Raw genomic sequence first — 21,296 nt, 5'->3', positions numbered from 1 at the left:
CTTCTGTATTCTTCCCATTTTCTGTACATTTTCATATTAAAGATTTAAGTTTAGAGTTGTTGCAAGTGAAATGTTTGCATAGGTTTATTGAAAGACTCTGTCATTTTTTAAAAAGACTTTATGTATTTGTCAGAGAGAGGGCACAAGCAGTGAGTGGGGCAGGCAGAGGGAGAAGCAGGCTCCCTGCTGAGCCAAGAGCCCAATGGAGGACTCCATCCCCGTAACCTGGGATCATGACCTGCACCCAAGACAGTTTCTTAACCAGCTAAGCCACCCAGGTGTCCCAGGACTCTGTCATCTTACATGTGATAGTAAATTTAGCAATTTCTAATGTAATAGTATTGAGAGAGATGACTATTGAAGTATTATTTTGCTGTGATTACATTTTTTGTTGTCTATATATTTTGGTATAACTATGAGTAGCCATTATTAGTGATGTTGGGTATAATTGGCGTAGAAATATATAAATGAATTATATAAATCAGAATTATAAAAGAATTTTTCATTGTCAGAGCTGGTTAATTTTACTTTCAAAAAATTTAATACATGTGCAGTAATAGAAATTTGAAATAGATGTGTAAGGTTCTATAGCACCTTAAAATATAGCCATCAAATTTTTATAGAAACACTACCTTTTTAAGTGTTTCTAAATGGTGTTATTTGATTTTTAAGTGTTAATGTATTTTTTTCCTCAATTTTCTCCATCTCTCAAAGACATTGTTATATCTCATTTTTTAATTCTTTTATTCCTCTTTAAAATGTATTCTCTCTATTAGTATTCATTGTTTGAATGTCTTAAGTATTCAGGGTGAACTCATTAGTTTAATTCTTTATTTTCATGAAGTTTGTTGAGAATAACTTGGAATTTGAGACTTGAGCATTTTAAACAGATTTTGAAGAACTGGGAGAAATGGGGATTATACTAGAACTTGTTTTTGTTTTCTATTTTTGACTTCTGTTAATATAGTAGCTTCGATTTTACTTTAGGCTCATTAGCTTATGGAACTCAGTATTATACTCTCCAATTTAAAAAAAATCTAAAGGAAAAGAAAGTAATGTTTTGAATCTTAGAATGTTATTGTAGAAACACTCCTGTCCCAGTAATAATCTTTTTTCTTTGCCAAATCTTTATGGTTATGATCAGTGATTATCTTCTGACATATAAAATGTAGATTATAAAGAACAATGACTGCTGATGCTATGGGAAATACAAAATATGAGTACTTTGGACTCAAAAAGAAAAGCTCTGTCCAGTTTTTCCAGAGTACCCTTTTTGATGAAGTGCAGCTTTGAGAAATCTTCACTGATACACCTGAGTAAATTTGTGATAGAGAAATAATTTCTGAAGAGGTATTCCTATGTTACTGTCCTTTATAGTCTTTGAGATACCCTAAAGATGAAGCAGTGTGGTGGACAAGTTAAATAAAATGTGTGGAATGTTGGTCAAAATGGGATATTGGTCAAAATTAAAGGGATGTGTATATTTATAAGCTGGATATGTGAGCTTATTATCACTTTCCTTTAAAATATAAATAAAGGAAAATGATAATAAGCTGACATATCCAGCTTATTTTTTTATTGTGATAAAATGTAGGTAACAAAGTTTATCATTTTTTTAAGTGTACAGTTCAGAGGCATTAAGTACATTCACATTATTTTGTGACCATCACTCATTGTGTCTCCTGAAACTTTTCATCATCCCAGACTGAAACTCTGTACTCGTTAGAAAATAACTCTCCATTTCCTCCTCACTCAGTCCCTCCTTAATCCATTCTTATCTTACCCCAGTAACAACTGTTCTTCCTGCCTCTATAAATTTGACTCTTCTAGTACTTCATGTAAGTGGCATTATACAATATTTTCTTGTGTGTCTGACTTACCCTAAACTTAGCATAATGTCTTCAAAATCCATCCATCCATTTTGTAGAATGTATCAGAATTTTGTTCCTTTTAAAAGTTGAGTAGTATTACATTGTTTGTATGTTCCACATTTTGTTTTTTAACCATTCATCTGTGGATGAATATTTGGGTTGTTTCCACCTGTTGTATACTAGGAATAATGCTGCTGTGCTTATTGATGTACACATAATCTGTTTGAGTCCCCGCTTTCACTTCTTTTGGGCATGTATCTAGAATCTCATGCTTGATCAAAAGGTGATTTTATGTTGTAGTATTTTGAGATATCACTGTACTGTTTTCCACAATGATTATATCATTTTCTATTCCTACCAATAAGTGGACAGGGGTTTAATTTCTCTACATCCTCATCAAAGCCTGTTAGCCTGTTTTGTTGATAATAGTCATTCTAATGAGTGTTTACTCAGTTTATGTTGTCTTAAGCCTGATATAGTTAAAATAATATGAATATTTGATTCATATTCAGTCCATAAGAGCTCAGGCACTGCAAATTAGAAGGACTTTTTAAGAGATGAGGCATTTCAGGGGCGCCTGGGTGGCTCAGTGGGTTAAGCCACTGCCTTCGGCTCAGGTCATGATCCCAGGGTCCTGGGATCGAGTCCCGCATCAGGCTCTCTGCTCAGCAGGGAGCCTGCTTCCTTCTCTCTCTCTCTGCCTGCCTCTCAGTGTACTTGTAATTTCTCTCTGTCAAATAAATAAATAAAATCTTAAAAAAAAAAAAAAAAAGAGATGAGGCATTTCAGTTGACAGTAAGTAGCAGGATGTGAGTGGACTTTTGAAAAATTCACATAGGGAGCATTTTATTCCTTGATCTTCCTAAATAGTAAAATGTTACTCCAAATTATACTAGTCTAGATCTCTGTTGTCCTATATGATAACTACTAGCTGTTTGTGACTATTTAATTATACATAAATAAAATTATAAAATCAGTTCCTCACAAAAATGTGACACTTGTCACATTTTTAGTGCTTAATAGCCATGTGTAGCTAGTGGCTACCATATTGGAGAGTGCAGCTATAGAACATTTTCATCCCTGTAGAAAGTTCTTTTGGACAGTACTGATAGAGATATTTGTTAGAGATATTATTGAAGGATAATACAGCAGTATATCTGTTAAGGGTAGAATAAAAGGTCACAGAAGGTAAACATTTCAAACTCGACTTGTAATAATAGAAAATATAATGAAGTTTTTTTATGGTGATATGGGCTATTTACCTTGAGATTGGTAATCATCCAATTACTCAAATTACTCAATATTCAGCACTTTTGGGGAGCATAATTACACTAGGAGCTCTGATATCTTTATTTTCTTGCAGAAGATATTTCTCCTTCTCTATAGATCTATGAATATATATCCTCTGTGTATAATAAATATGTGTTTCTTATATATGTAGAAGTGTATGTCCTGCCACAGAAATGTATACATAGTCTCATATATATATATATATATATATACACATCTCCTAAAAAAAATCTGTAGTATTTTTGGAAAATAGTCCATTTTTAAATTTCCCTAATTATCACAATGTCTTTTATATCCTCCTGCCCCTTCCTGCCAGTCAAGCCTCACTTATTGCAGTTAATTGCTGTGTTTTTTTCATTTCCTTTATTTAAAAAAAAAAATTCTTCTCAAATAATTTCTCTTCCTTTTCATGACATTGACTTGGTAGAGAAACTGGCCATTTGTCTTATGGAATGTCCCCTTCTGAATCTGTTTTTTTCCCCCTTGCTCTTTTGGTGTCATTTTACTTGTTTCTCTAGCTTCTTTATTTCCTGTGAACTGCAAGTTGGCTCTGAAGGTTTGATTTAGGTTCAGGTTAAGCAGTTTTTGGTAAGAACACTTTGTAGCTGATGCTCTTAATTTGAGTTTATAATAATTTTTTTCTTGATGGTTATGTGAACAGTTTTTTATACTTAACTCATGGTTTATAAAATACTTTCATATGCAATTTTCTCTAGTAATATTCTTAACACCTTGTAAAGTGGGTTGATACTATCTTCACTATGCTGATTTAGTTTTTATGAGCTCTTTACTTAGAAAGTTTTACAATTCTACTGGTTATTAAAAGAGAGTTATTTTGTCTCTACTATTTTCTGACTGTTTTTTAAAGGACATATTAATCTTTTCATCATAGAAATAAGCAAAAGTTATTCTGTTTAAATGTTACTTCTGTTTAAATGTTATTCTGTTTAAATAATTCTGTATAGGATATTCTCCCACCTTTGCTGTTAAAACAATAATTTCTCCCATTTAAAAAACTAACTCAAAATACACAAGTAGGTGAATAAAGAACTGATAGTGGTGAACTTAAGCATTATGTAACTGTCACTCAGAGCTTTCTGAATGGCATGAAAAATCAGTGTTAATATGCTAAGTTTATATAATTCTAGTTGACAGCAAAGTAAATTGATCTTTTAAATTGTCCTGTGCTACTTTAAATAAATTTATGGATTTTTTAGTTTTGTTATGTTTAATTGATTATTTCTAAAATATAAAATATTTAATTTAGTATTTCACTTTCTTGTTCATGTTGGTTAGAAGGACAGTTAAAACTATGTGAGGGGTTTATATTGAGGAGATATTGGTGGTATGAAGATAAAATATCAGTAATGACTCACATCTTCAAAATTCATAGTAGTGATATTAGCTGCTTTGGTTAGGAGCCTGTTAGGTGCCATTGTGGGCTTCATATGTATTATACTCAGTACTTTTTACAATTCACATGATAAAGAGGCAAGTTATCAGAGGTTAAGTAACTTGCCTGAACAGGCAGCTAATTTATTATGATGAAATAGAGATTTGAACTCAGCACTGACTTTGAAGTGTAAAAAGCCTGTGACTTTTACACTATGCCCTGCAAGTTCTGATGTAACTATGACAAAATAAAATGAGAAAATATTCACTGTTTAAGTACATTATAAGATTGGGCTTATTTTACTTTTTGAGTTAATGCTGTTTCAGCAATGCATAGTTTAATTAGAAAATCTAAATACTTTGATTTTTTTTTTCTTTTCTTCACTTCTAGATATTCAAGAATTTTATGAAGTGACCTTACTGGATAATCCAAAATGTATAGATCGTTCAAAGCAGTCTGAACCAATACAGCCTGTGAATACTTGGGAAATTTCCAGCCTTCCAAGCACTACTGTGACTTCAGAAACACTGCCAAGCAGCCTTAGCCCTAGTGTAGAGGTAAGATAAATTTTTTCCTGAGGCTGTTTTTTAATAATAAATTTATTGGGGCTGCTAAGTTTTTTCACTTTATTAAAATGGATATTATGTGGAAATATCATGAGATTACAAATATTTTTTAAGAGAAAAGCTCAGAATCTCTGATGCCCCTTTCTTAACATGTTGTAAATGGTTTGAGATCTGAAATACTTGGCTTTAGACTATTAAAAGAACACTTTGCATGAGATACCTTAATGAAATTGTATTTTGAAAAGGTGATTTTACTCTGTTTTTTTGTTTGTTTGTTTTGAGAAATAGAATATAGTTTTGTTGTGCTGGGCCGATTAATTGCTACATATACTCCAATGATTCTGTTTATTTGACTTGAAGATTGCATTAATAAAATTCACTAAAGACTGATCAGTAAATCTTAAGGTTAGCATTGGTTTCAGCATTTTTCTGTAGTTAAAACTATATTTCTTTAAGTTTTAAGAACTATTTTAGTAATGTTCTTTTTTTGGTTGTAACGTACTGTTGCTGGTAGAGTTAGATAGAACAGAGATATATGAAGCATTTTGTAATGAGGCTTCTATCTGACAAACATTAGTCATTTGAATGTGGTTGTCTGACTGAATTTGATTCTAGTCCCTTCTAGTTTGTTTGTACTAGAGAAATGCTTGGAAAATTGAATCAGCCTCTGTTTGGTGAGTAATAAATCAGGGAAAAGTAGTGGTGGGCAGCAACCAGACAACCCTTTGGTAATGAAGCAGAGAGTTTCTGAGTTTTCTTTTTTTATATTATGTCACATAGAACTGTAAAATTTTAAAGCAGGCAACAAATTTGATCCCTCTTTTTCATTTTAAGGATTTGGAAACGGAGATCCAAAAGAAAAGGAATGACTTGACCCAGCTTATTTAGCTAGTTTGGGCAAGTCTACCCTTAGATTTCAGACCTTGTAACAGATCACGGTTCTCTTTACTGATCCTGTTCTGCACTTGTATGTTTATTGTTTCTGTGTCTTTTTTTTTTTTTAATCTCTTTTTTATCACTCTTAGATCATTTCCATTTTCATTCCCTTTTGTTGATAAATCATTTGCCCTTATGATCAATTCCAAATAGATTTTTTTTAATGTAATGTTAACTATTAGTACAGTTTTTATTTCACATTTATTTTCCTAGCTTAAAAATTTTGCATTTGAGGAGACATGTTAAATTTTAAGAGAATTGAGTTTCTTATTTAATTACTTAACTATTGTTTTCTATTGTCTCATTGATTATGTTCAACTATGAGTATAATGCATAGAGTTCTTATAGTTGATTTGCCTATTTTTATAGGAGATTGTTTAGATAATGGCTGGCTCAATGTAACCAGTAAAATAAATGTTCATTAAGGTTAAATAAGTGGATAATACTGCACAGTGGAAGTTAATTTCTATATAGAGTTCAGTCAGAAAGATCAGGAAGGCATTGAATTCCATTATGAGTAGTATTGGAAAATTTCAGGGGTGCCTGGCTAACCCAGTCAGTGGAGTGTGTGACTCTTGATCTCAGGGTCATGAGCTAGAGCCCCACGTTGGGTGTAGAGGTTACTTAAAAATAAAATCTTAAGGGAAAAAAAAAGAAGAGTATCGGAAGATTTCAACTTGTGTAAAGTGAGGCACTGGTATTTAGAAAGACCCTTTGCAATACTGGTTTCTGCATCTCCTAAAGGGTGTAGTATGGACATGTTAAAGGAGAATAGGAGAACAAGAATTTTCAGACTATAAATGGGAGGTCTAATTAGGAAAATGGATGAGAAGGGATTATGATTAAAATGTTGCTTAGGGCTTGGCACATGAAAATGCTCTAGTGTGCTTGAAATTTACACCTATTCACATTTAAACTTAGTAATGGGATCATGGAGATGTGTCCATCAAGTCCCAGATTTTTTTAAAGAAGGGAAGATCTGTATGTGTCAAATCTATAGTGAGCTAAGTTTAGTTCAAAAGAAGTACTGTTTTGTAGAGAGGACAGAATACCCTGATAGATGCTTGCCTGAAAATGTAAATAGTTTTGAAACACACTTGATGGATGACAGTCCTAAGGTCTTAAAAAACAAACAAACAAACAAACAAACAAAAAACCCTGTAATGTTTATAGGTTTCATTTCTACTTTTTTGAGAGTAGAAGGAAAGTATATTCCCCTGTTCCCCATTTATGTATGCTTAATTTGGACAGAAAACTTGGCTAAGAGGCATTTGACTCGATTGCTTTAGACACTTGGAGGATGATGTTTAGGACTGAAAAGAGATCTCGAACTTTTAATTCACCTTATTTAAAGTTTTGTAGTTGAAGAGAGTCCACTGACCCAAATTAAAACAAATGCAGAGGAAGTTTTTATTTGACTATAACTTAAAAAATAATATGAAAATCATGAAAATATTTTATCTCATACAAATTTTAGGTTATTATGGCACTTGTGCACTAATTCTTGGATAAAAAAGTAAGGTAATGCGGGCACCTGGGTGGCTCAGTTGGTTAAGGGTCTGACTCTTGATTTTAGTTCAGGTCATGATCTCAGGGTTGTGAAATCCAGCCCCTAGTTGGACCCTGCACTGGGTGTGGAGCCTGCTAAAGATTCTCTCTCCCTCCTCTTCTTCTCTCCCCTCCTCCACCTTAAAATAGGTTGGTAGGTAGTAAACAGAAAGGTAATGTTTTTGTGACAAAGTTGTATGCAACACAATCTTACTATCTCTTTTACTTCATGTTCACTTTTGTAGGATTATCATAAAGAGGGTTTTTGTTTTGTTTTGTTTTGTTTTGTTTTGTTTTTGCAAAAGAAGTATTTGAGATAGAGCAATTTCCAGGGCATGCTTCTCTTACTTTCTTAAAGTGAAAATCTTTGTCTTGTAGACATTTGTTCACTTTTCTTTCTTGTCCTTTTTGTTTTGTTATTAACTGATCTAACTTGCCAGATCTTCATTTGTCAGTTAATTTGTGGCCTTGTAACTTCATTTCCTATATTTCTTCTGATGTTGTAAAGTGAAAATCAATGCCATTTATTTTTGCAGTGACATGGCAGCATCCCCTTTTTTTTTTTTTTTAAAGATTTATTTATTTGACAGACAGAGAACACAAGTAGGCAGAGAGGCAGGCAGAGAGAGAAGGGGGAAGCAGGCTCTCTTCTGAGCAGAGTGCCCAATGCAGGGCTCCATCCCAGGACCCTGGGATCATGACCTGAGCCAAAGGCAGAGGCTTTAACCCACTGAGCCACCCAGGCGCCCCAGTATTCCATTTTCTTAGAACTTTTTTGTGTTTGGTATATCTGTCTTCTATTTTGAACATATACCTAGTATATTGTTTGGAATGATGTTTGCATAATATTAATGATTGTTTCTGGGTGATGGGAACTTTTTTCTTTTTAGTACTTTTCTCTGATACTTAAAAAAAATAACGCATGTCATTTTTATGGAAACAAATCTATCCTAAAATAAGAGTGAATTTTAGAGATGGTAAGGAAGAGTATTCAAAAGGAACCAAGAGGCAAGAGTAGGAGAAATTGTCTGATTTAATGAGAAATTCCAACAGAAAAGGATGCAGTATCCTATTTTAGTCCTTTTGGGCTCCTGTAACAGAGTATCACAGATTGGGTAGCCTATAAACAACAGATTTATTTCTCACAGTGTGGAACCTGGGTAGTCCAAGATCCGGTCACAGGTAGATACACTTTCCTGGTTCCTAGTTGGCCCTTTTCTTAGTGTGCTCATGTTGAGGAAGGGTGAGAGAGCTCACCATAGTCTCTTTTATAAGGACACTAATCCCATTCACAAAGCCTCCCTTATGGCCCAGTGACCTCCCAAAGTCCCCACCTCTTAATACTATCGCATTGGAGTTTAGCATTTCAACATGTGAATTTTTGTGGGGGGACACATTCAGCCTATGGCAGTTCTGTTTTTGATAGTACATTGCAAGCACACCAAAGAGTCAAAGGCTTGGTTTTCTTTTTTGATGTGAAACCATAAAAATCACCATTTTAATGATTTTTGGATAGGAAGAGCTTTTCTAAGCATGACAGCAATCAAAATCCAGAAGAATTAAAAGGTTAAGAAGGCTGAGTTTGGGGGCACCTGAGTAGCTCAGTCAGTTAAGTGTCTGACTCTTGATCTCAGCTCAGGTCTCAATCTCGTGGTCATGAGTTCAAGCCCTGCATTGTGCTCTACTTAGTAAAATGGAAGGAAAAAAAAAGAATGCTGACTTTGTGGAATTTCTTTGTGATCATCACAAAGTTTGATTATTTGAAGTTTAGTTAGAGAATTATATCTTGAAAAGGTACATTAAACAATTGAGAAATGGGGGAATTTGTTACATTTATAAAAAGGGACTAATTTTCCCCCCTCTCAACTCAAAAAAACCTCTTTACAGGACAGTAAGAAAAACATCAACATTCAATAAAAAAGTGACCAAAGGAAGTGAATGGGCAGTTTAGAGAAAAAGAATTACCAATGGATCAAGTAAGCCTTTGAAGAGATGCTCAACCTCACTTCAAAAGCATGCATATCAAATTGACAAGGGGAGTATTTTAACTAATTTGATTGTCAAAGTTTAATTAAATGTGAGGAAACAAACTCTTTTATACTGTTGGTAGCAGGTACAGTGGTGCAACCTTTCTGCAAGACAACAGTATATATTCATATCCTTTGATCTAGCTACATGTTCCAGATATAATTACACAAATTAATATGTATTTATATATATATATGTTCGTTGTAGTATTATTTGTAATATTCATAAAAATCAACAGGGAAACCATCTAAATTATTATCAGTAAGAAACTGGTTAAGGATGCCTGGCTGGCTCAATAGAGTATTTCAAGCTCTTGATCTTGAGGTAGTGAGTTCAAGCCCCACATTGGGTGTAGAGATTACTTTAAAAAATTGTATAAAAAAGGAAACTGGATAAACACATTATGGTACAGCCACTTAATGCAATATGAAAAAGCAGTCATAAAAATATAGATTCCATATCCTCTCTATGTTATTAAGTGATTACATATCAGGAGGTATAATATGACTGTAAAAAGAAAAATAATATTGCCAGGTATATATTTAGAAGAATACACACTTAGTCTTTTCAGTAATGTACTCATTTTCAGTTATCTCTACTATCTCTGAGCTCCATGTTTCAGCACTTCTGAATTCATCTTTAGGGGAAGGAAATTCTCTGAGTAGGGAATATAGATTCTTTTCCCTTCTCTTTGACCTTTTGATTTAGTGCTTTAAAAAAATTCTGTCTGCTTTAATTTAAGTAAAATTTCAGGAGATAGTAAAAAGCATGTATTCAGTCCACCCGGTTGAATCTGAACATTGACTTAAATTATTGAAGTGTACTGGGTAGTATTTATACATAAAACTACGCAAATCATAAATGTATAGCTTGATGAATTACTGCATTGTGGATATACCCAGTCAAGAAAAAGAAAATGGAATGACTGCTAATGGGTTCTGGAATTAGATAGTGATGGTGGTTTTACAACTCTGAGTATACTGCACACCAGTGAATTGTACGTTTTAATATTTGGTAAATTTTCCTGGTATGTACATTATGTCTCATTTTACAAAAGAAATCTTCCTTGTACCTTTCCTAGTCACTACCTGTATCCTGTTCTTCAAAGAACCATCCTGATTTCTAACACCATGGATGAGTTTTGCCTCTCCTAAAACTATAATTTAACAGATTCATACAGTATGTACTCTCTTACGTCTAACTTTTTTCTTATATTTGAGAATTTCCTCCAAGAGTGGAAGTTTTTTTTCTTCTTTGTGCTGTATAATATTCCATTGTAGATATACTGCAGTATATTTATCCATTCTGGTGATGGCTGTTTGTGTTGTTTTCAGTTTTGTGTTAGTACTGCTTTAAACATTATTTTATAGTAAGTTCTGCCATAGCACAACATATATGTTCTTAAAAATCACTTCAAAATGCAAAATTGTGCAGTAAAAACTATAGGGCTTATGTAGAAAATGGAGTTAGAGACTCAAAGCTCAAAACTTGGTGAGTAACATATAAAAAAAGATAATATCTTGATAAAAATGGCAGCACAATTTCTAAACACACTTACAGGAGTGTGTGTTAAGATTCAACTTGTGAGTTCTTGCCCAGTGCTAGCCCAGGAATTTATCTGAAATTGGATGTAGGGTTATTAACAGGTGTGGGTGACTATGAATCCTAACATTCAATAAGCTAAGGTCTGAAATGTGTGCTTCTGTGTATTTCTTTCTGGTTTGTTTCATCTGGGTGCAATTTTCTGTTCTCACCTAGTGTTTCACATGGACGAGATTGGACTTAAGCAAACATGAAATTAGCTACCGTTGTTCCCTAATATGTCAATCGTATTGGAACATATTTGCTTTTTCAAAATGTTATGGTAGAACCGTGTATATTTTTTGGTGCATATTTTTTTATGTGTATATTTTTTGGTGTACCTGTGTATGTGTTTCTGTTGTTTATATACCCAGTTGTGAAAATGATATGCTTATGTTTAATTTTGGAACACAATAACAGCAGTTTGGCAAAATGGTTATGCCTGATTTTTATAATTACAACCAGTACATGCAAGTTTTGGTTGCTTTACAAGTTTACCATTGCTTGTTATTGTCAGTCTTTTTATTAATAATTTATTTCAGTAGGTGTGCGATGGTACTTCATATTGTTGTATTTGCATTTTCCTTATCTTATCAAGATTAATAGTTAACACCTTTTCATATGTTTATTCATTTTGCTATCTTTTGTGAAGTGTCTATTTAAGTTTCTCATCCCCCCCCCATTGTTTTTCATCTTATTGATCTGTAGGAGATCTCTATCTGGATATGATTCCTTTGTTGGATATATGTATAATATACATTTTCTCCCACTCTGAGGCATGCTTTTACTAATGATACCTTTTTATTATTTCTTAAATCTAATATATGGTTAATGGTTAATGCTCTTTATGCCTACTGAAATGTTTTTCAGCTTCAAAGTCATAAAGTTATCCTACTTTATTATTTGTTAAAAACTTTTTTTTCACTTTGCACATTTACATCTGTAATCCATATTGCAGAATTTGCAAAATTTCACATGAATTAGCATTACAGCGCATCTCCATTCTTGCACTTTAGTCTAAACAACCCTCATTTCTTGCCTAGATTATTGTAATGGTCTCTTTGGCCTATCTGTTCACACTTGCACCTTTTCCATTTATGACCACTTTGCCTCCAAGATTGTTTTTATAAAATGCAAGTCATTTCATCACCCTTCATTGGCTTTCTGTTCCTCTCAGAATGAAGTGGGAGATTTCTAAAGAGACTCAGAAATTCTAATTATTTGACCACTGCCTGTTTTTCCACTCTTGTAAAACTCTTTCATTCTTTGGCTACTGGTTTCTCTTCGTTCAGGGTCCCCACATAATTCCTCTGCATAGGAAGTTCTTTCTTGCCAACTCTTCCTTATTTTTAGCATTTTATTTTAAATGTCAGTTCTTCCAACAAATAATTGAGCATCTGGTATGTATCACACATTGAACAATGGGCTTGAATAAAGGCAAAGATCCTTGTCCTCATGGAGCATATATTCTAGTGGCCATGCTGGTAATAAACAATAAATTATTTAGTATGTTAGAAGGCGATAAGTGATATGGAAGGGAAAAAAGAGCTGAGTGAGGGTATGAGGAATGTCATATTCCTTTCCAGTTTTACAAAGTACATTCCCGTACACTTCGCAATTTTTATTAGGGTTATTCACGATAGGCCTGATTTTAAAGAACATGGTATTTGTACAGAGAGTTAGAAGTTGATGCAGCTATTTGGGGAAATAATCAGTGCAAAGATTATAAGGCATAAGGCTGAATTGTATGAGAAATAGCAAGATGGACAGTATGTTTAGAAGGTATTAAGTAAAGGAAAGAGTAGTGGGAGATGAGGTCAGAGGGTAAGGCAGAGGCAGATCATGTAAAGCTTCTTCAGGGTTTTGGACTGGAGGAATGACATTTAACCTAATCTTTAAAAGGATCGCTTAGGCTGTTTTGTTGAAAATAGTTTGTGGCAAGAGTAGAAGCAGGAGACCTGTTAAGGAGTCTGTCTCAGTGATCCAGTTAAGGATGCATGTAGGCGTGAACCAGAGTGGTGATAATGGAGGTGCTAAGTGGCTGAATTATGGATATTTTAAAGTAGAACATGAGTATTTGGGACAGATTGGAAATGGGTTGTGAGAGTAAGATGGAGATCACTGCAAGAGAATTAAGGATAACTATGTGGTCACTTCCTGGTAGAAGCCTTTCTTTACCTCTCAGATTATCAGAGCCTGTGTTATAGTACTTTCTGCTTCTGCTTGATAATACTCATCAGTATTGTAATTAAATGCTGTGAAATTACAGATTTTGTGTTATTTTGGTCTCTACTAGGCTGTCCTTCAGGCTAGAGACTTGTGTTTACTAAAATATATGTAGTACTTATATGTAGTAGCTATTCAGTAAATACTTACCAAATGAAGTGAGAATTTTGGTTCTTTCCATACTGTTATTATGTAACAGGCTAATGGTGGCTATATTTTTTTCTAGCTTTATCATAAAAATCTTCCAACTCCAAAAAAATCAAGGGAATAATACAACGTCCATATAGTACAGCAAACCTCCGAATATCTATAGAGTCAGCAATTACTAACATTTTGTCATATTTGCTTTCTTTGTGTATGTGTATTTTTGGTACATTATGTGAAAATTAGTTCCATTCATCAAGCACTTAAACTATGAAAACTTCAGTATATGTTTCCAATGAGTAAGAACAGTCAAACGTCCTGATGTCTGGGTGGCTCAGTTAGTTGACATCTGCCTTCAGCTCAGGTCATGATCCCTGAGTCCCAGGATCAAGCACCTTGTCGGGCTCCCTGCTCAGCAGGGAGTCTGCTTTTTCCTCTGCCACTCCCCCTGCTTGTGCTCTATCTCAATCTCTCTTTCAAATAAATTAAAAAAAAAAAAAGTTAAACATTCTCCTATGTAAATAACCCTAATACTGTTATTACTACTAACAAAATTAATAATATTTTATTTTCTCTTCAGTTCATTTTTACTACTGTCCCCAGATAAATAAGCTTTTTACCCTGCCCTTGTAAAGGTTCCTTTTCCTTTTCCAGGGAAAAGTATTTTTTTACAGAAGAATAACAGCTAATAAATACAAATGAGATGATAAAATTGGGGTGTGGGGAATCAATATTTTGAAACCTAATGAAATAAGTGATTTAGGGAAAGATCATTAATGAGTCAGTCAGATAAAAATTTATTCAATATGAGTTGCTGAAGTGCCTGCCTACAGATACTTAATAATTACAAAGAAAAAACATACCTCTACAATGGAATGGTGTGCACTTCCTGGTGGGATACAGTATGAAATTCAGTATATCATTATGAAGTTTACCTACCAAAAATAAGTCTAATCATCCTTTATGTCTAACTTCCTGTTACCGGAAATACAGGGCTTTGTGGAATGACTTAGTGTGAGGAGACAAATTCAATAAATATAGAATATGTGGTATTCTGTAAGACAGCTGATGTGGTCTCTTCAAAAAGTAAATGTCATTTAAAAAAGGAAAGAAAAGATGAGCAGGGTAAAGCTTCTATTTTCTTTTAATGTTAGTATATAGAGTAAAAGTTTGTGCAATATTCCCTTTCAAAATTGGCTATTAAGTCTTTTCCTTTTTTGTTGCTCTTTTTTTGTTTGTTTTTAAAGATTTTACTTATTTATTTGAGAGAGCACACGAGTGGAGGGTGGGGCAGAGGGAGAGAGAGGGAGAAGCAAACTCCCCACAGAGTGTGGAGGGAAACGCAGCCCAGTCCCAGGATCCTGAAATCATGACCTGAGCCAAATTCAGACACCTAACAAACTGAGTGCTCTGTTGCTCTCTCTCCTTTTAAAAAATTATCACTAATGGGGCGCCTGGGTGGCTCAGAGGTTTAAGCCTCTGAGGTCAGGTCATGATCTCAAGCTCTTGGGATCAAGCCCCACATCGGGCTCTCTGCTCAGCAGGGAGCTTGCTCCTTCTCCTCTCTCTCTCTGCCTGCCTCTCTGCCTACTTGTGATCTCTGTCTATCAAATAAATAAATAAAATCTTTAAAAAAATTATCACTAATTTAGTGACTGAGAGATTTTTATTTACAGGTTACTCAAATTACTCCACATTTGGGGAATCCCTTGAAGGGTCTGGGTCCTTTTGACATGACTGCCTGAGTTTTTGAGCATGTCCTTGCTTTCTGGCACAGTTTTCCCAAGTTCATTTTGAGCTTTCACTGTCTCAGAACTAGAATCAGCCAGCAATAATGGCTTCTGATTTAAAATACTTATTTTAATCTCTTTTCTGAAATAAGGTGGGATTTTTTTTTTTTTAATTTAGCTTTTAAAGTTTTTGCTTTAAAAATACCCAGGGGCACCTGGGTGGCTAAGTGGGTGAAAGCCTCTGCCTTCGACTCAGATCATGATCTCAGGATTCTGGGATCAAGCCCCACATCAGGCTCTCTGCTCAGCGGGGAGCCTGCTCCCTGCCCCCCCCCCACCTACTTGTGATTGCGCTTTCTCTCTCTCTCTCTCTTTCTGTGTAAAATAAATAAATAAAATCTTAAAAAAAAAATACCCAGAAAGCAAGAACTATTTTATTTTTAATCATTTATCACTCTTTCATTTTTCTTAACGAAAACTACTTCACTGTTGAGAGCTTGGTCATTAGTTTACAGTAATGTTTTTAAATCTCATCAAGTTCTGAGCAGGTATAGATAAATTCCAATTAAAGTTTTCATTAATTGTTAAGGTTTTTAGTTGTTAGTTTACATCACGAATGGGGAATATATATTCACTTTTCACTGCCTTATTTTTCACCGAAAGATAGAATTACTAAATACTGTTCAGGGTGCCCGGGTGACTCAGTCAGTTAAACTACCTTTGGTTCAGGTCATGATCCCTAGGTCCTGAGATTGAGCCCCATGTAGGGCTCCCTGCTCAGTGGGGACTCTGCTTGTTTCTCTCCCTTTGTTCTTACTCACGTGTGTGCTCTCTCTCTCAAATAAATAACTAAAATCTTTAAAAAAAAAATGCTATCCATAGACTGATAATTTCTATGTTAGAGTAAACTGCTGTTTTGGTTTGTTTTCAGAAAGAATGAAAAAGAAAAGTTTTAAATAGTTACCTCATTTGCTTTATTCCTTTTTAAAAGGAAATAACTAATTGCTCAACTCCTATTTCCTTGGTAGAAACATTTAAAGTTATACAAACACTACCAGCACTACCTTTTATAGATTTACTTTTGGGTTGAAGGTAGAGTATTTGTTTTTCCTGAAATTCTGTTTCCAGGTCCTTCTTTATGCCATTCCTTCCAACTGGAATGTCCGTTACATTAACTCCATCTTGCATGGCCCAGCTCAGAAATCTTCCATGTGAGGTCATCAACCCATCTTTTGGCTAAAACTAATCTCTTCTGAATACCTGTAGCACTTTGTACTTTTCTTATGGGACTTAACATTTTACTGTTATTTGAGCTCTATTTCAGTCCTTTTTAAAAAAAAATTAGTTTTTTTTTGTTTTTTATAATTTTTCTTTTGAAGATTTTATTTATTTGACAGAGAGAGAGACAGCAAGAGCAGGAGCATAAGCAGGGGATTGGGAGAGGGAAAGCAGGCTTCCCGCTGAGCAGGGAGCCCGACACAGGGCTTGATCCCCGGACCCTGGTATCATGACCTGAGCTGAAGGCAGACACTTAACGAGTGTAGCCACCTAGGCGCCCCCCCCCCCAAATTTAGTATTTTGAAAACAATTTCTGTCTTTGGAAAAATTGAAAGAATAGTAAGATAAACTGCCATCTTGTCACATTTTCTTGTTTCTGTACGTAAACACGCACATATGTATAAGCTTTTATTTTTGCTGACCCCTTTGAGAGCAAATTGCAGGCATCGTGAATCTTTTACCCTTAAGTACCTCATGTATCTCCTATGAACAAGGATATTGTTCTAAAATTTTTTTATTTTTTTATGAATATGTCTAAAAATGCCTAGTATGCAATTACAAGACAGGATATTTAAAATTAATATAATGCCATTATTTATACAGTGCTATTATCAGTTCATATTCAAATTCAGTACATTTTTAGTCTTTGGCACTACCTATCCTATAATTCTGTATCCCTGAAGCAGACCTCCAACTTTGGTTCTTACTATGGACTTTGGAAGAGAGCTGACAAAATTTTATAATACAGCTTTATGAACTGTCACAATTTTGAATTCCTGCCTTTGAAATAATTGGCAATCATGTACTGGTGGTTGGTGCCTTTTCCTGTTCATCAGAAGAACTCAAGGTTCTTCTCCTTGACGTTCTATTTTTCTAGCAGACGTCTCTCTCTCTCTCAGAGGTAATATGACACAGAGACACTAGTTTGACCTCTCCATCACTCAGCCCACCACCAAATTTAGTGTTTTCTCATTCCAATTTTTAAGCAATATATTATGAAATAGTAAATAAAAAACACAAAATTTGAAATAATGCACAACCCCTGTGCAGAGCCCTTATAATGAAAAAATTATTAGGTATACTGAGTGAATTGTACATGAGATATCTGCAGGTGATTTCAATGACCACTCTGCTGTTATTTTACATTCACTATTACATTATATTTTCATGTTTATATCTTAGGACAATCTTATCCCAGCATTTAAATGATACTTGCAAGTACAAGAACTGAAGGACATACCCCTAAGTCAGTAACTTTGAAATGGAAGCAAAGTATAAAGAAGTGCTGTGAAAGAAGTGAAACAATTGCCATATTATGTCACACTGTTAATCTAGGAGAAAGCTTGGCAAAATGTTATCCAGTTACTGAGAAAATAAGTCTTCATTAAAGTTTAGGTGTGCCACAGTGGTTATAAATTTATATGCTGCAAGAAGGCATCCCAGTATGTCTTGAATTATGAGTATGATTATATGATGTTTCCAATAGCTAATTTAGGTAATTTTGATTGTTCCATACCTGCGTTGGCATCTGTTACTATTTTCAGTATTAGAACAATATCTCCTCATGTGCTCTTAAACCCTACCCACCCCCTTTTTGAACTGGCAAAGTGATACGTGCTTATTGTAAAAACTCCTAACTTAATAGAAGTATGTTTTCAATTATGGAAAGTCACCTTGCCAGATAATTAGCACTAATAGCTTCTGTTTTGCTCTTGATCCCTTTCTCTTTGGAATCTCATTCTTTATTCTCATTTAATATTTGTAGCTTCTTTCTCTTTCTCAGGCCTTTGTACCTGTTTTTATCCTCTAAATATATTCAGATATTCTCCTAAAATAAAAACAAAAGGTGCTTCTTAGTAGGACCTGATAGCTTACCTTCTCTTCTTGAAAAAGTAATTTACCTTTTTTCTTTCTTTCCTTCTCATTCTTAATACACTGTAACCTGGCTTCTGTCACCCCTTTTCCAAAGTTACTGCTCTCTCTCATTTTCAGTTATTTACCTTAAAAAAAAAATCTGTGATTACAAAATAATTCCGGCATATCTTAAAAAAAAATACACACACACACACAGAAAGGTTATTGACATCTGTACCCCAGTGTTTATAGCAGCAATGGCCACGGTCGCCACACTGTGGAAAGAACCAAGATGCCCTTCAGCGGACGAATGGATAAGGAAGATGTGGTCCATATACACTATGGAGTATTGTGCCTCCATCAGAAAGGATGAATACCCAACTTTTGTAGCAACATGGTTGGGACTGGAAGAGATTATGCTGAGTGAAATCAGTCAAGCAGAGAGAGTCAATTATATGGTTTCACTTATTTGTGGAGCATAACAAATAGCATGGAGGACATGGAGAGTTAGAGAGGAGAAGGGTGTTGGGGAAATTGGAAGGGTAGGTGAACCATGAGAGACTATGTACTCTAAAAAACAATCTGAGGGGTTTGAATTGGCGGTTGGGTGGGAGGTTGGGGTACCAGGTGGTGGGTATTATAGAGGACATGGATTGCATGGAGCACTGGGTGTGGTGAAAAAATAATGAATACTGTTATGTCGAAAAAAAAAAAACAAAAGGTTATTGAAAGTCTTTTTTAAACATTTTTTCTCTGAGATAATCTCTTTTAAGCATTTGATGTATTTTTGTTCAACTAATCCTATATGTTAATGTATTTAGCTCAGACATGCATATTGAAAATGAGAGATCTATACATATCATTCTGTAACTTGGCTTTCCAAATCTGTATATTTAGAAATATTGTACTACATTATATAATGTGGAGCAAATTGCTTAATTTTGCTACTTTAGCTTCATCATCTGCAAAGTAGAGATGATAACAGAGCTCACCTCATATGGTGCTTGTAGTATGAAATGGGGTAACTTATGCAAAACTTAGATCAGAGTCTGACACGCATAGTAAGTATCAATAAATGGTAGATTTAAAAAATAAAGAACCTTTATGGTATGCTGGGTGGCTCAGTCAGTTGAGTGTCTACCTTCGGCTCAGATCATGATCCCAGGATCCTAGGATCAAGTCCTGCATCAGGCTCCTTGCTTGGCAGGGAGCCTGCTTCTCCCTCTGCCTGCTGCTCCCCCTGCCTGTGTGCATGCATGCACACTCTCTGTCTCTCTCTGACAAGGTCAGAAAGATAATAAAATCTTGAAAAAAAATAATCTTTAGTTGTATTAAAATGTTGCATACTCATTAGTAATTTATTGATGTAGCAAGGATAAAGAACCTCTTTTTTTAGTCTTTTCCCTATGTGTTACATTTTGGACAGCAACTTTTCATCTGTTAAAGTTTTGTTATAAGGTAGCAGTTCAGTCATATCTGCAGGGTTCACTTGTAATTCTAGTTCTCTTGCTATTTCCACCACATCTTCAATGATTTCCTTCACTGGAGCCTTGAACCCCTCAAAGTCATCCATGAAGGTTGGAATCAACTTCTTCCAAATTCCTCTTAATGTTCATATTTTGAACTCTTTCCAGGAGGAGTGTTTTTCTCATGCCACAGATATTCTTCTTCTTTTTTTTTTTTTTTTTAAGATTTATTTATTTATTTATTTGACAGAGAGAGAGAGAGAGAGATCACAAGTAGGCAGAGAGGCAGGCAGAGAGAGAGAGAGAGGAGGAAGCAGGCTCCCTGCTGAGCAGAGAGCCCGATGAGGGACTTGATCCCAGAACCCTGAGATCATGACCCTAGCCGAAGGCAGCGGCTTAACCCACTGAGCCACCCAGGTGCCCCATGCCACAGATATTCTTAATGGCATCTAGAATGGTGAATCCTTTCCAGAAAGTTTTCAGTTTACTTCGTTCAGAACCACTAGAGGAGTTACTATTCCTTGGCACCTATAGCTTTACAAAATACATTTCTTAAGACTTGAAAGTTCAGATTACTCCTTGATTCATGAGCTACAGAGTGGATGTTGTGTTAGCAGGTATGAAAAGAACATTATTCTCATGATACATTTACATCAGAACTCTTGGGTGACCAGGTGCATTGTCAATGAACAATTATATTTTAAAAGGAATCTTTTTTTTCTGAGCAGTAGCTCTCAACAGTAGACTTAAAATATGCAGTAAACCATGTTGTAAAAAGATATGCTGTCATCCAGGGTTTGTTATTCCATTTATAGAGCACAGGCAGAGTAGATTTAGCATAATTCTTAAGTGCCCTAGGATTTTCAGAATGGCAAATAAGCTTTAGCTTCAACTTCAAGTCACCAGATACATTTGCCCCAAACAAGGGAATCAGCCTGTCCTTTGAAGCTTTCAAGTCAGACCTTTCCTCTAACTATGAAAAGTCCTAAATGGCATCTTCTTCCAATAGAAGGCTGTCATTTACATCGAACATGTGTTGTTTAGTGTGGTCACCTTCCTGAATTACCTTAGTTAGATCTGGATAACTTGCTGCAGCTTCTATATCCATATTTGCTGCTTCACCTTGCTCTTTTATGTTATGCAGACATCTGCTTTCCTTAAACCTCATAAATCAGCCTCTGCTAGCTTTAGACTTCCTCTGCAGCTTCCTAACCTCCCATACTTCACAGAACTGAAGAGAGTTAGGGTTTTACTCTGGATTAGGTTTTGGCTTAAGGGAATGTTGTATCTAGTTTTCTCCTATATCCAGACCATGAGAACTTTTTCCATGTGGCAATAAGGCTCTTTTGCTTTTATCATTCATGCGTTCATTGGAGTGCAACTTT

General features: G+C 34.9%; 1 protein-coding gene across 12 annotated transcripts in view; it reads left to right on the top strand.

The window, feature by feature from the left end:
- The window catches only part of DLG1 (discs large MAGUK scaffold protein 1), a 261,346-nt gene that overhangs the window by 18,120 nt on the left and 221,930 nt on the right, over positions 1–21,296 (top strand). For all 12 annotated transcript variants that reach the window (XM_059391228.1, XM_059391229.1, XM_059391227.1 and 9 more), the window contains exon 4: positions 4,945–5,111. In XM_059391228.1, the coding sequence (XP_059247211.1) occupies positions 4,945–5,111 (167 nt within the window). The remainder of the gene's footprint in view (positions 1–4,944; positions 5,112–21,296) is intronic.

The sequence above is a fragment of the Mustela nigripes genome, chromosome 2 (assembly GCF_022355385.1).
Source record: "Mustela nigripes isolate SB6536 chromosome 2, MUSNIG.SB6536, whole genome shotgun sequence".
Taxonomy (NCBI): domain Eukaryota; kingdom Metazoa; phylum Chordata; class Mammalia; order Carnivora; family Mustelidae; genus Mustela; species Mustela nigripes.
The sequence above is the reverse complement of the archived record's forward strand: the minus strand, read 5'-3'. Positions and strand labels throughout refer to the sequence as shown.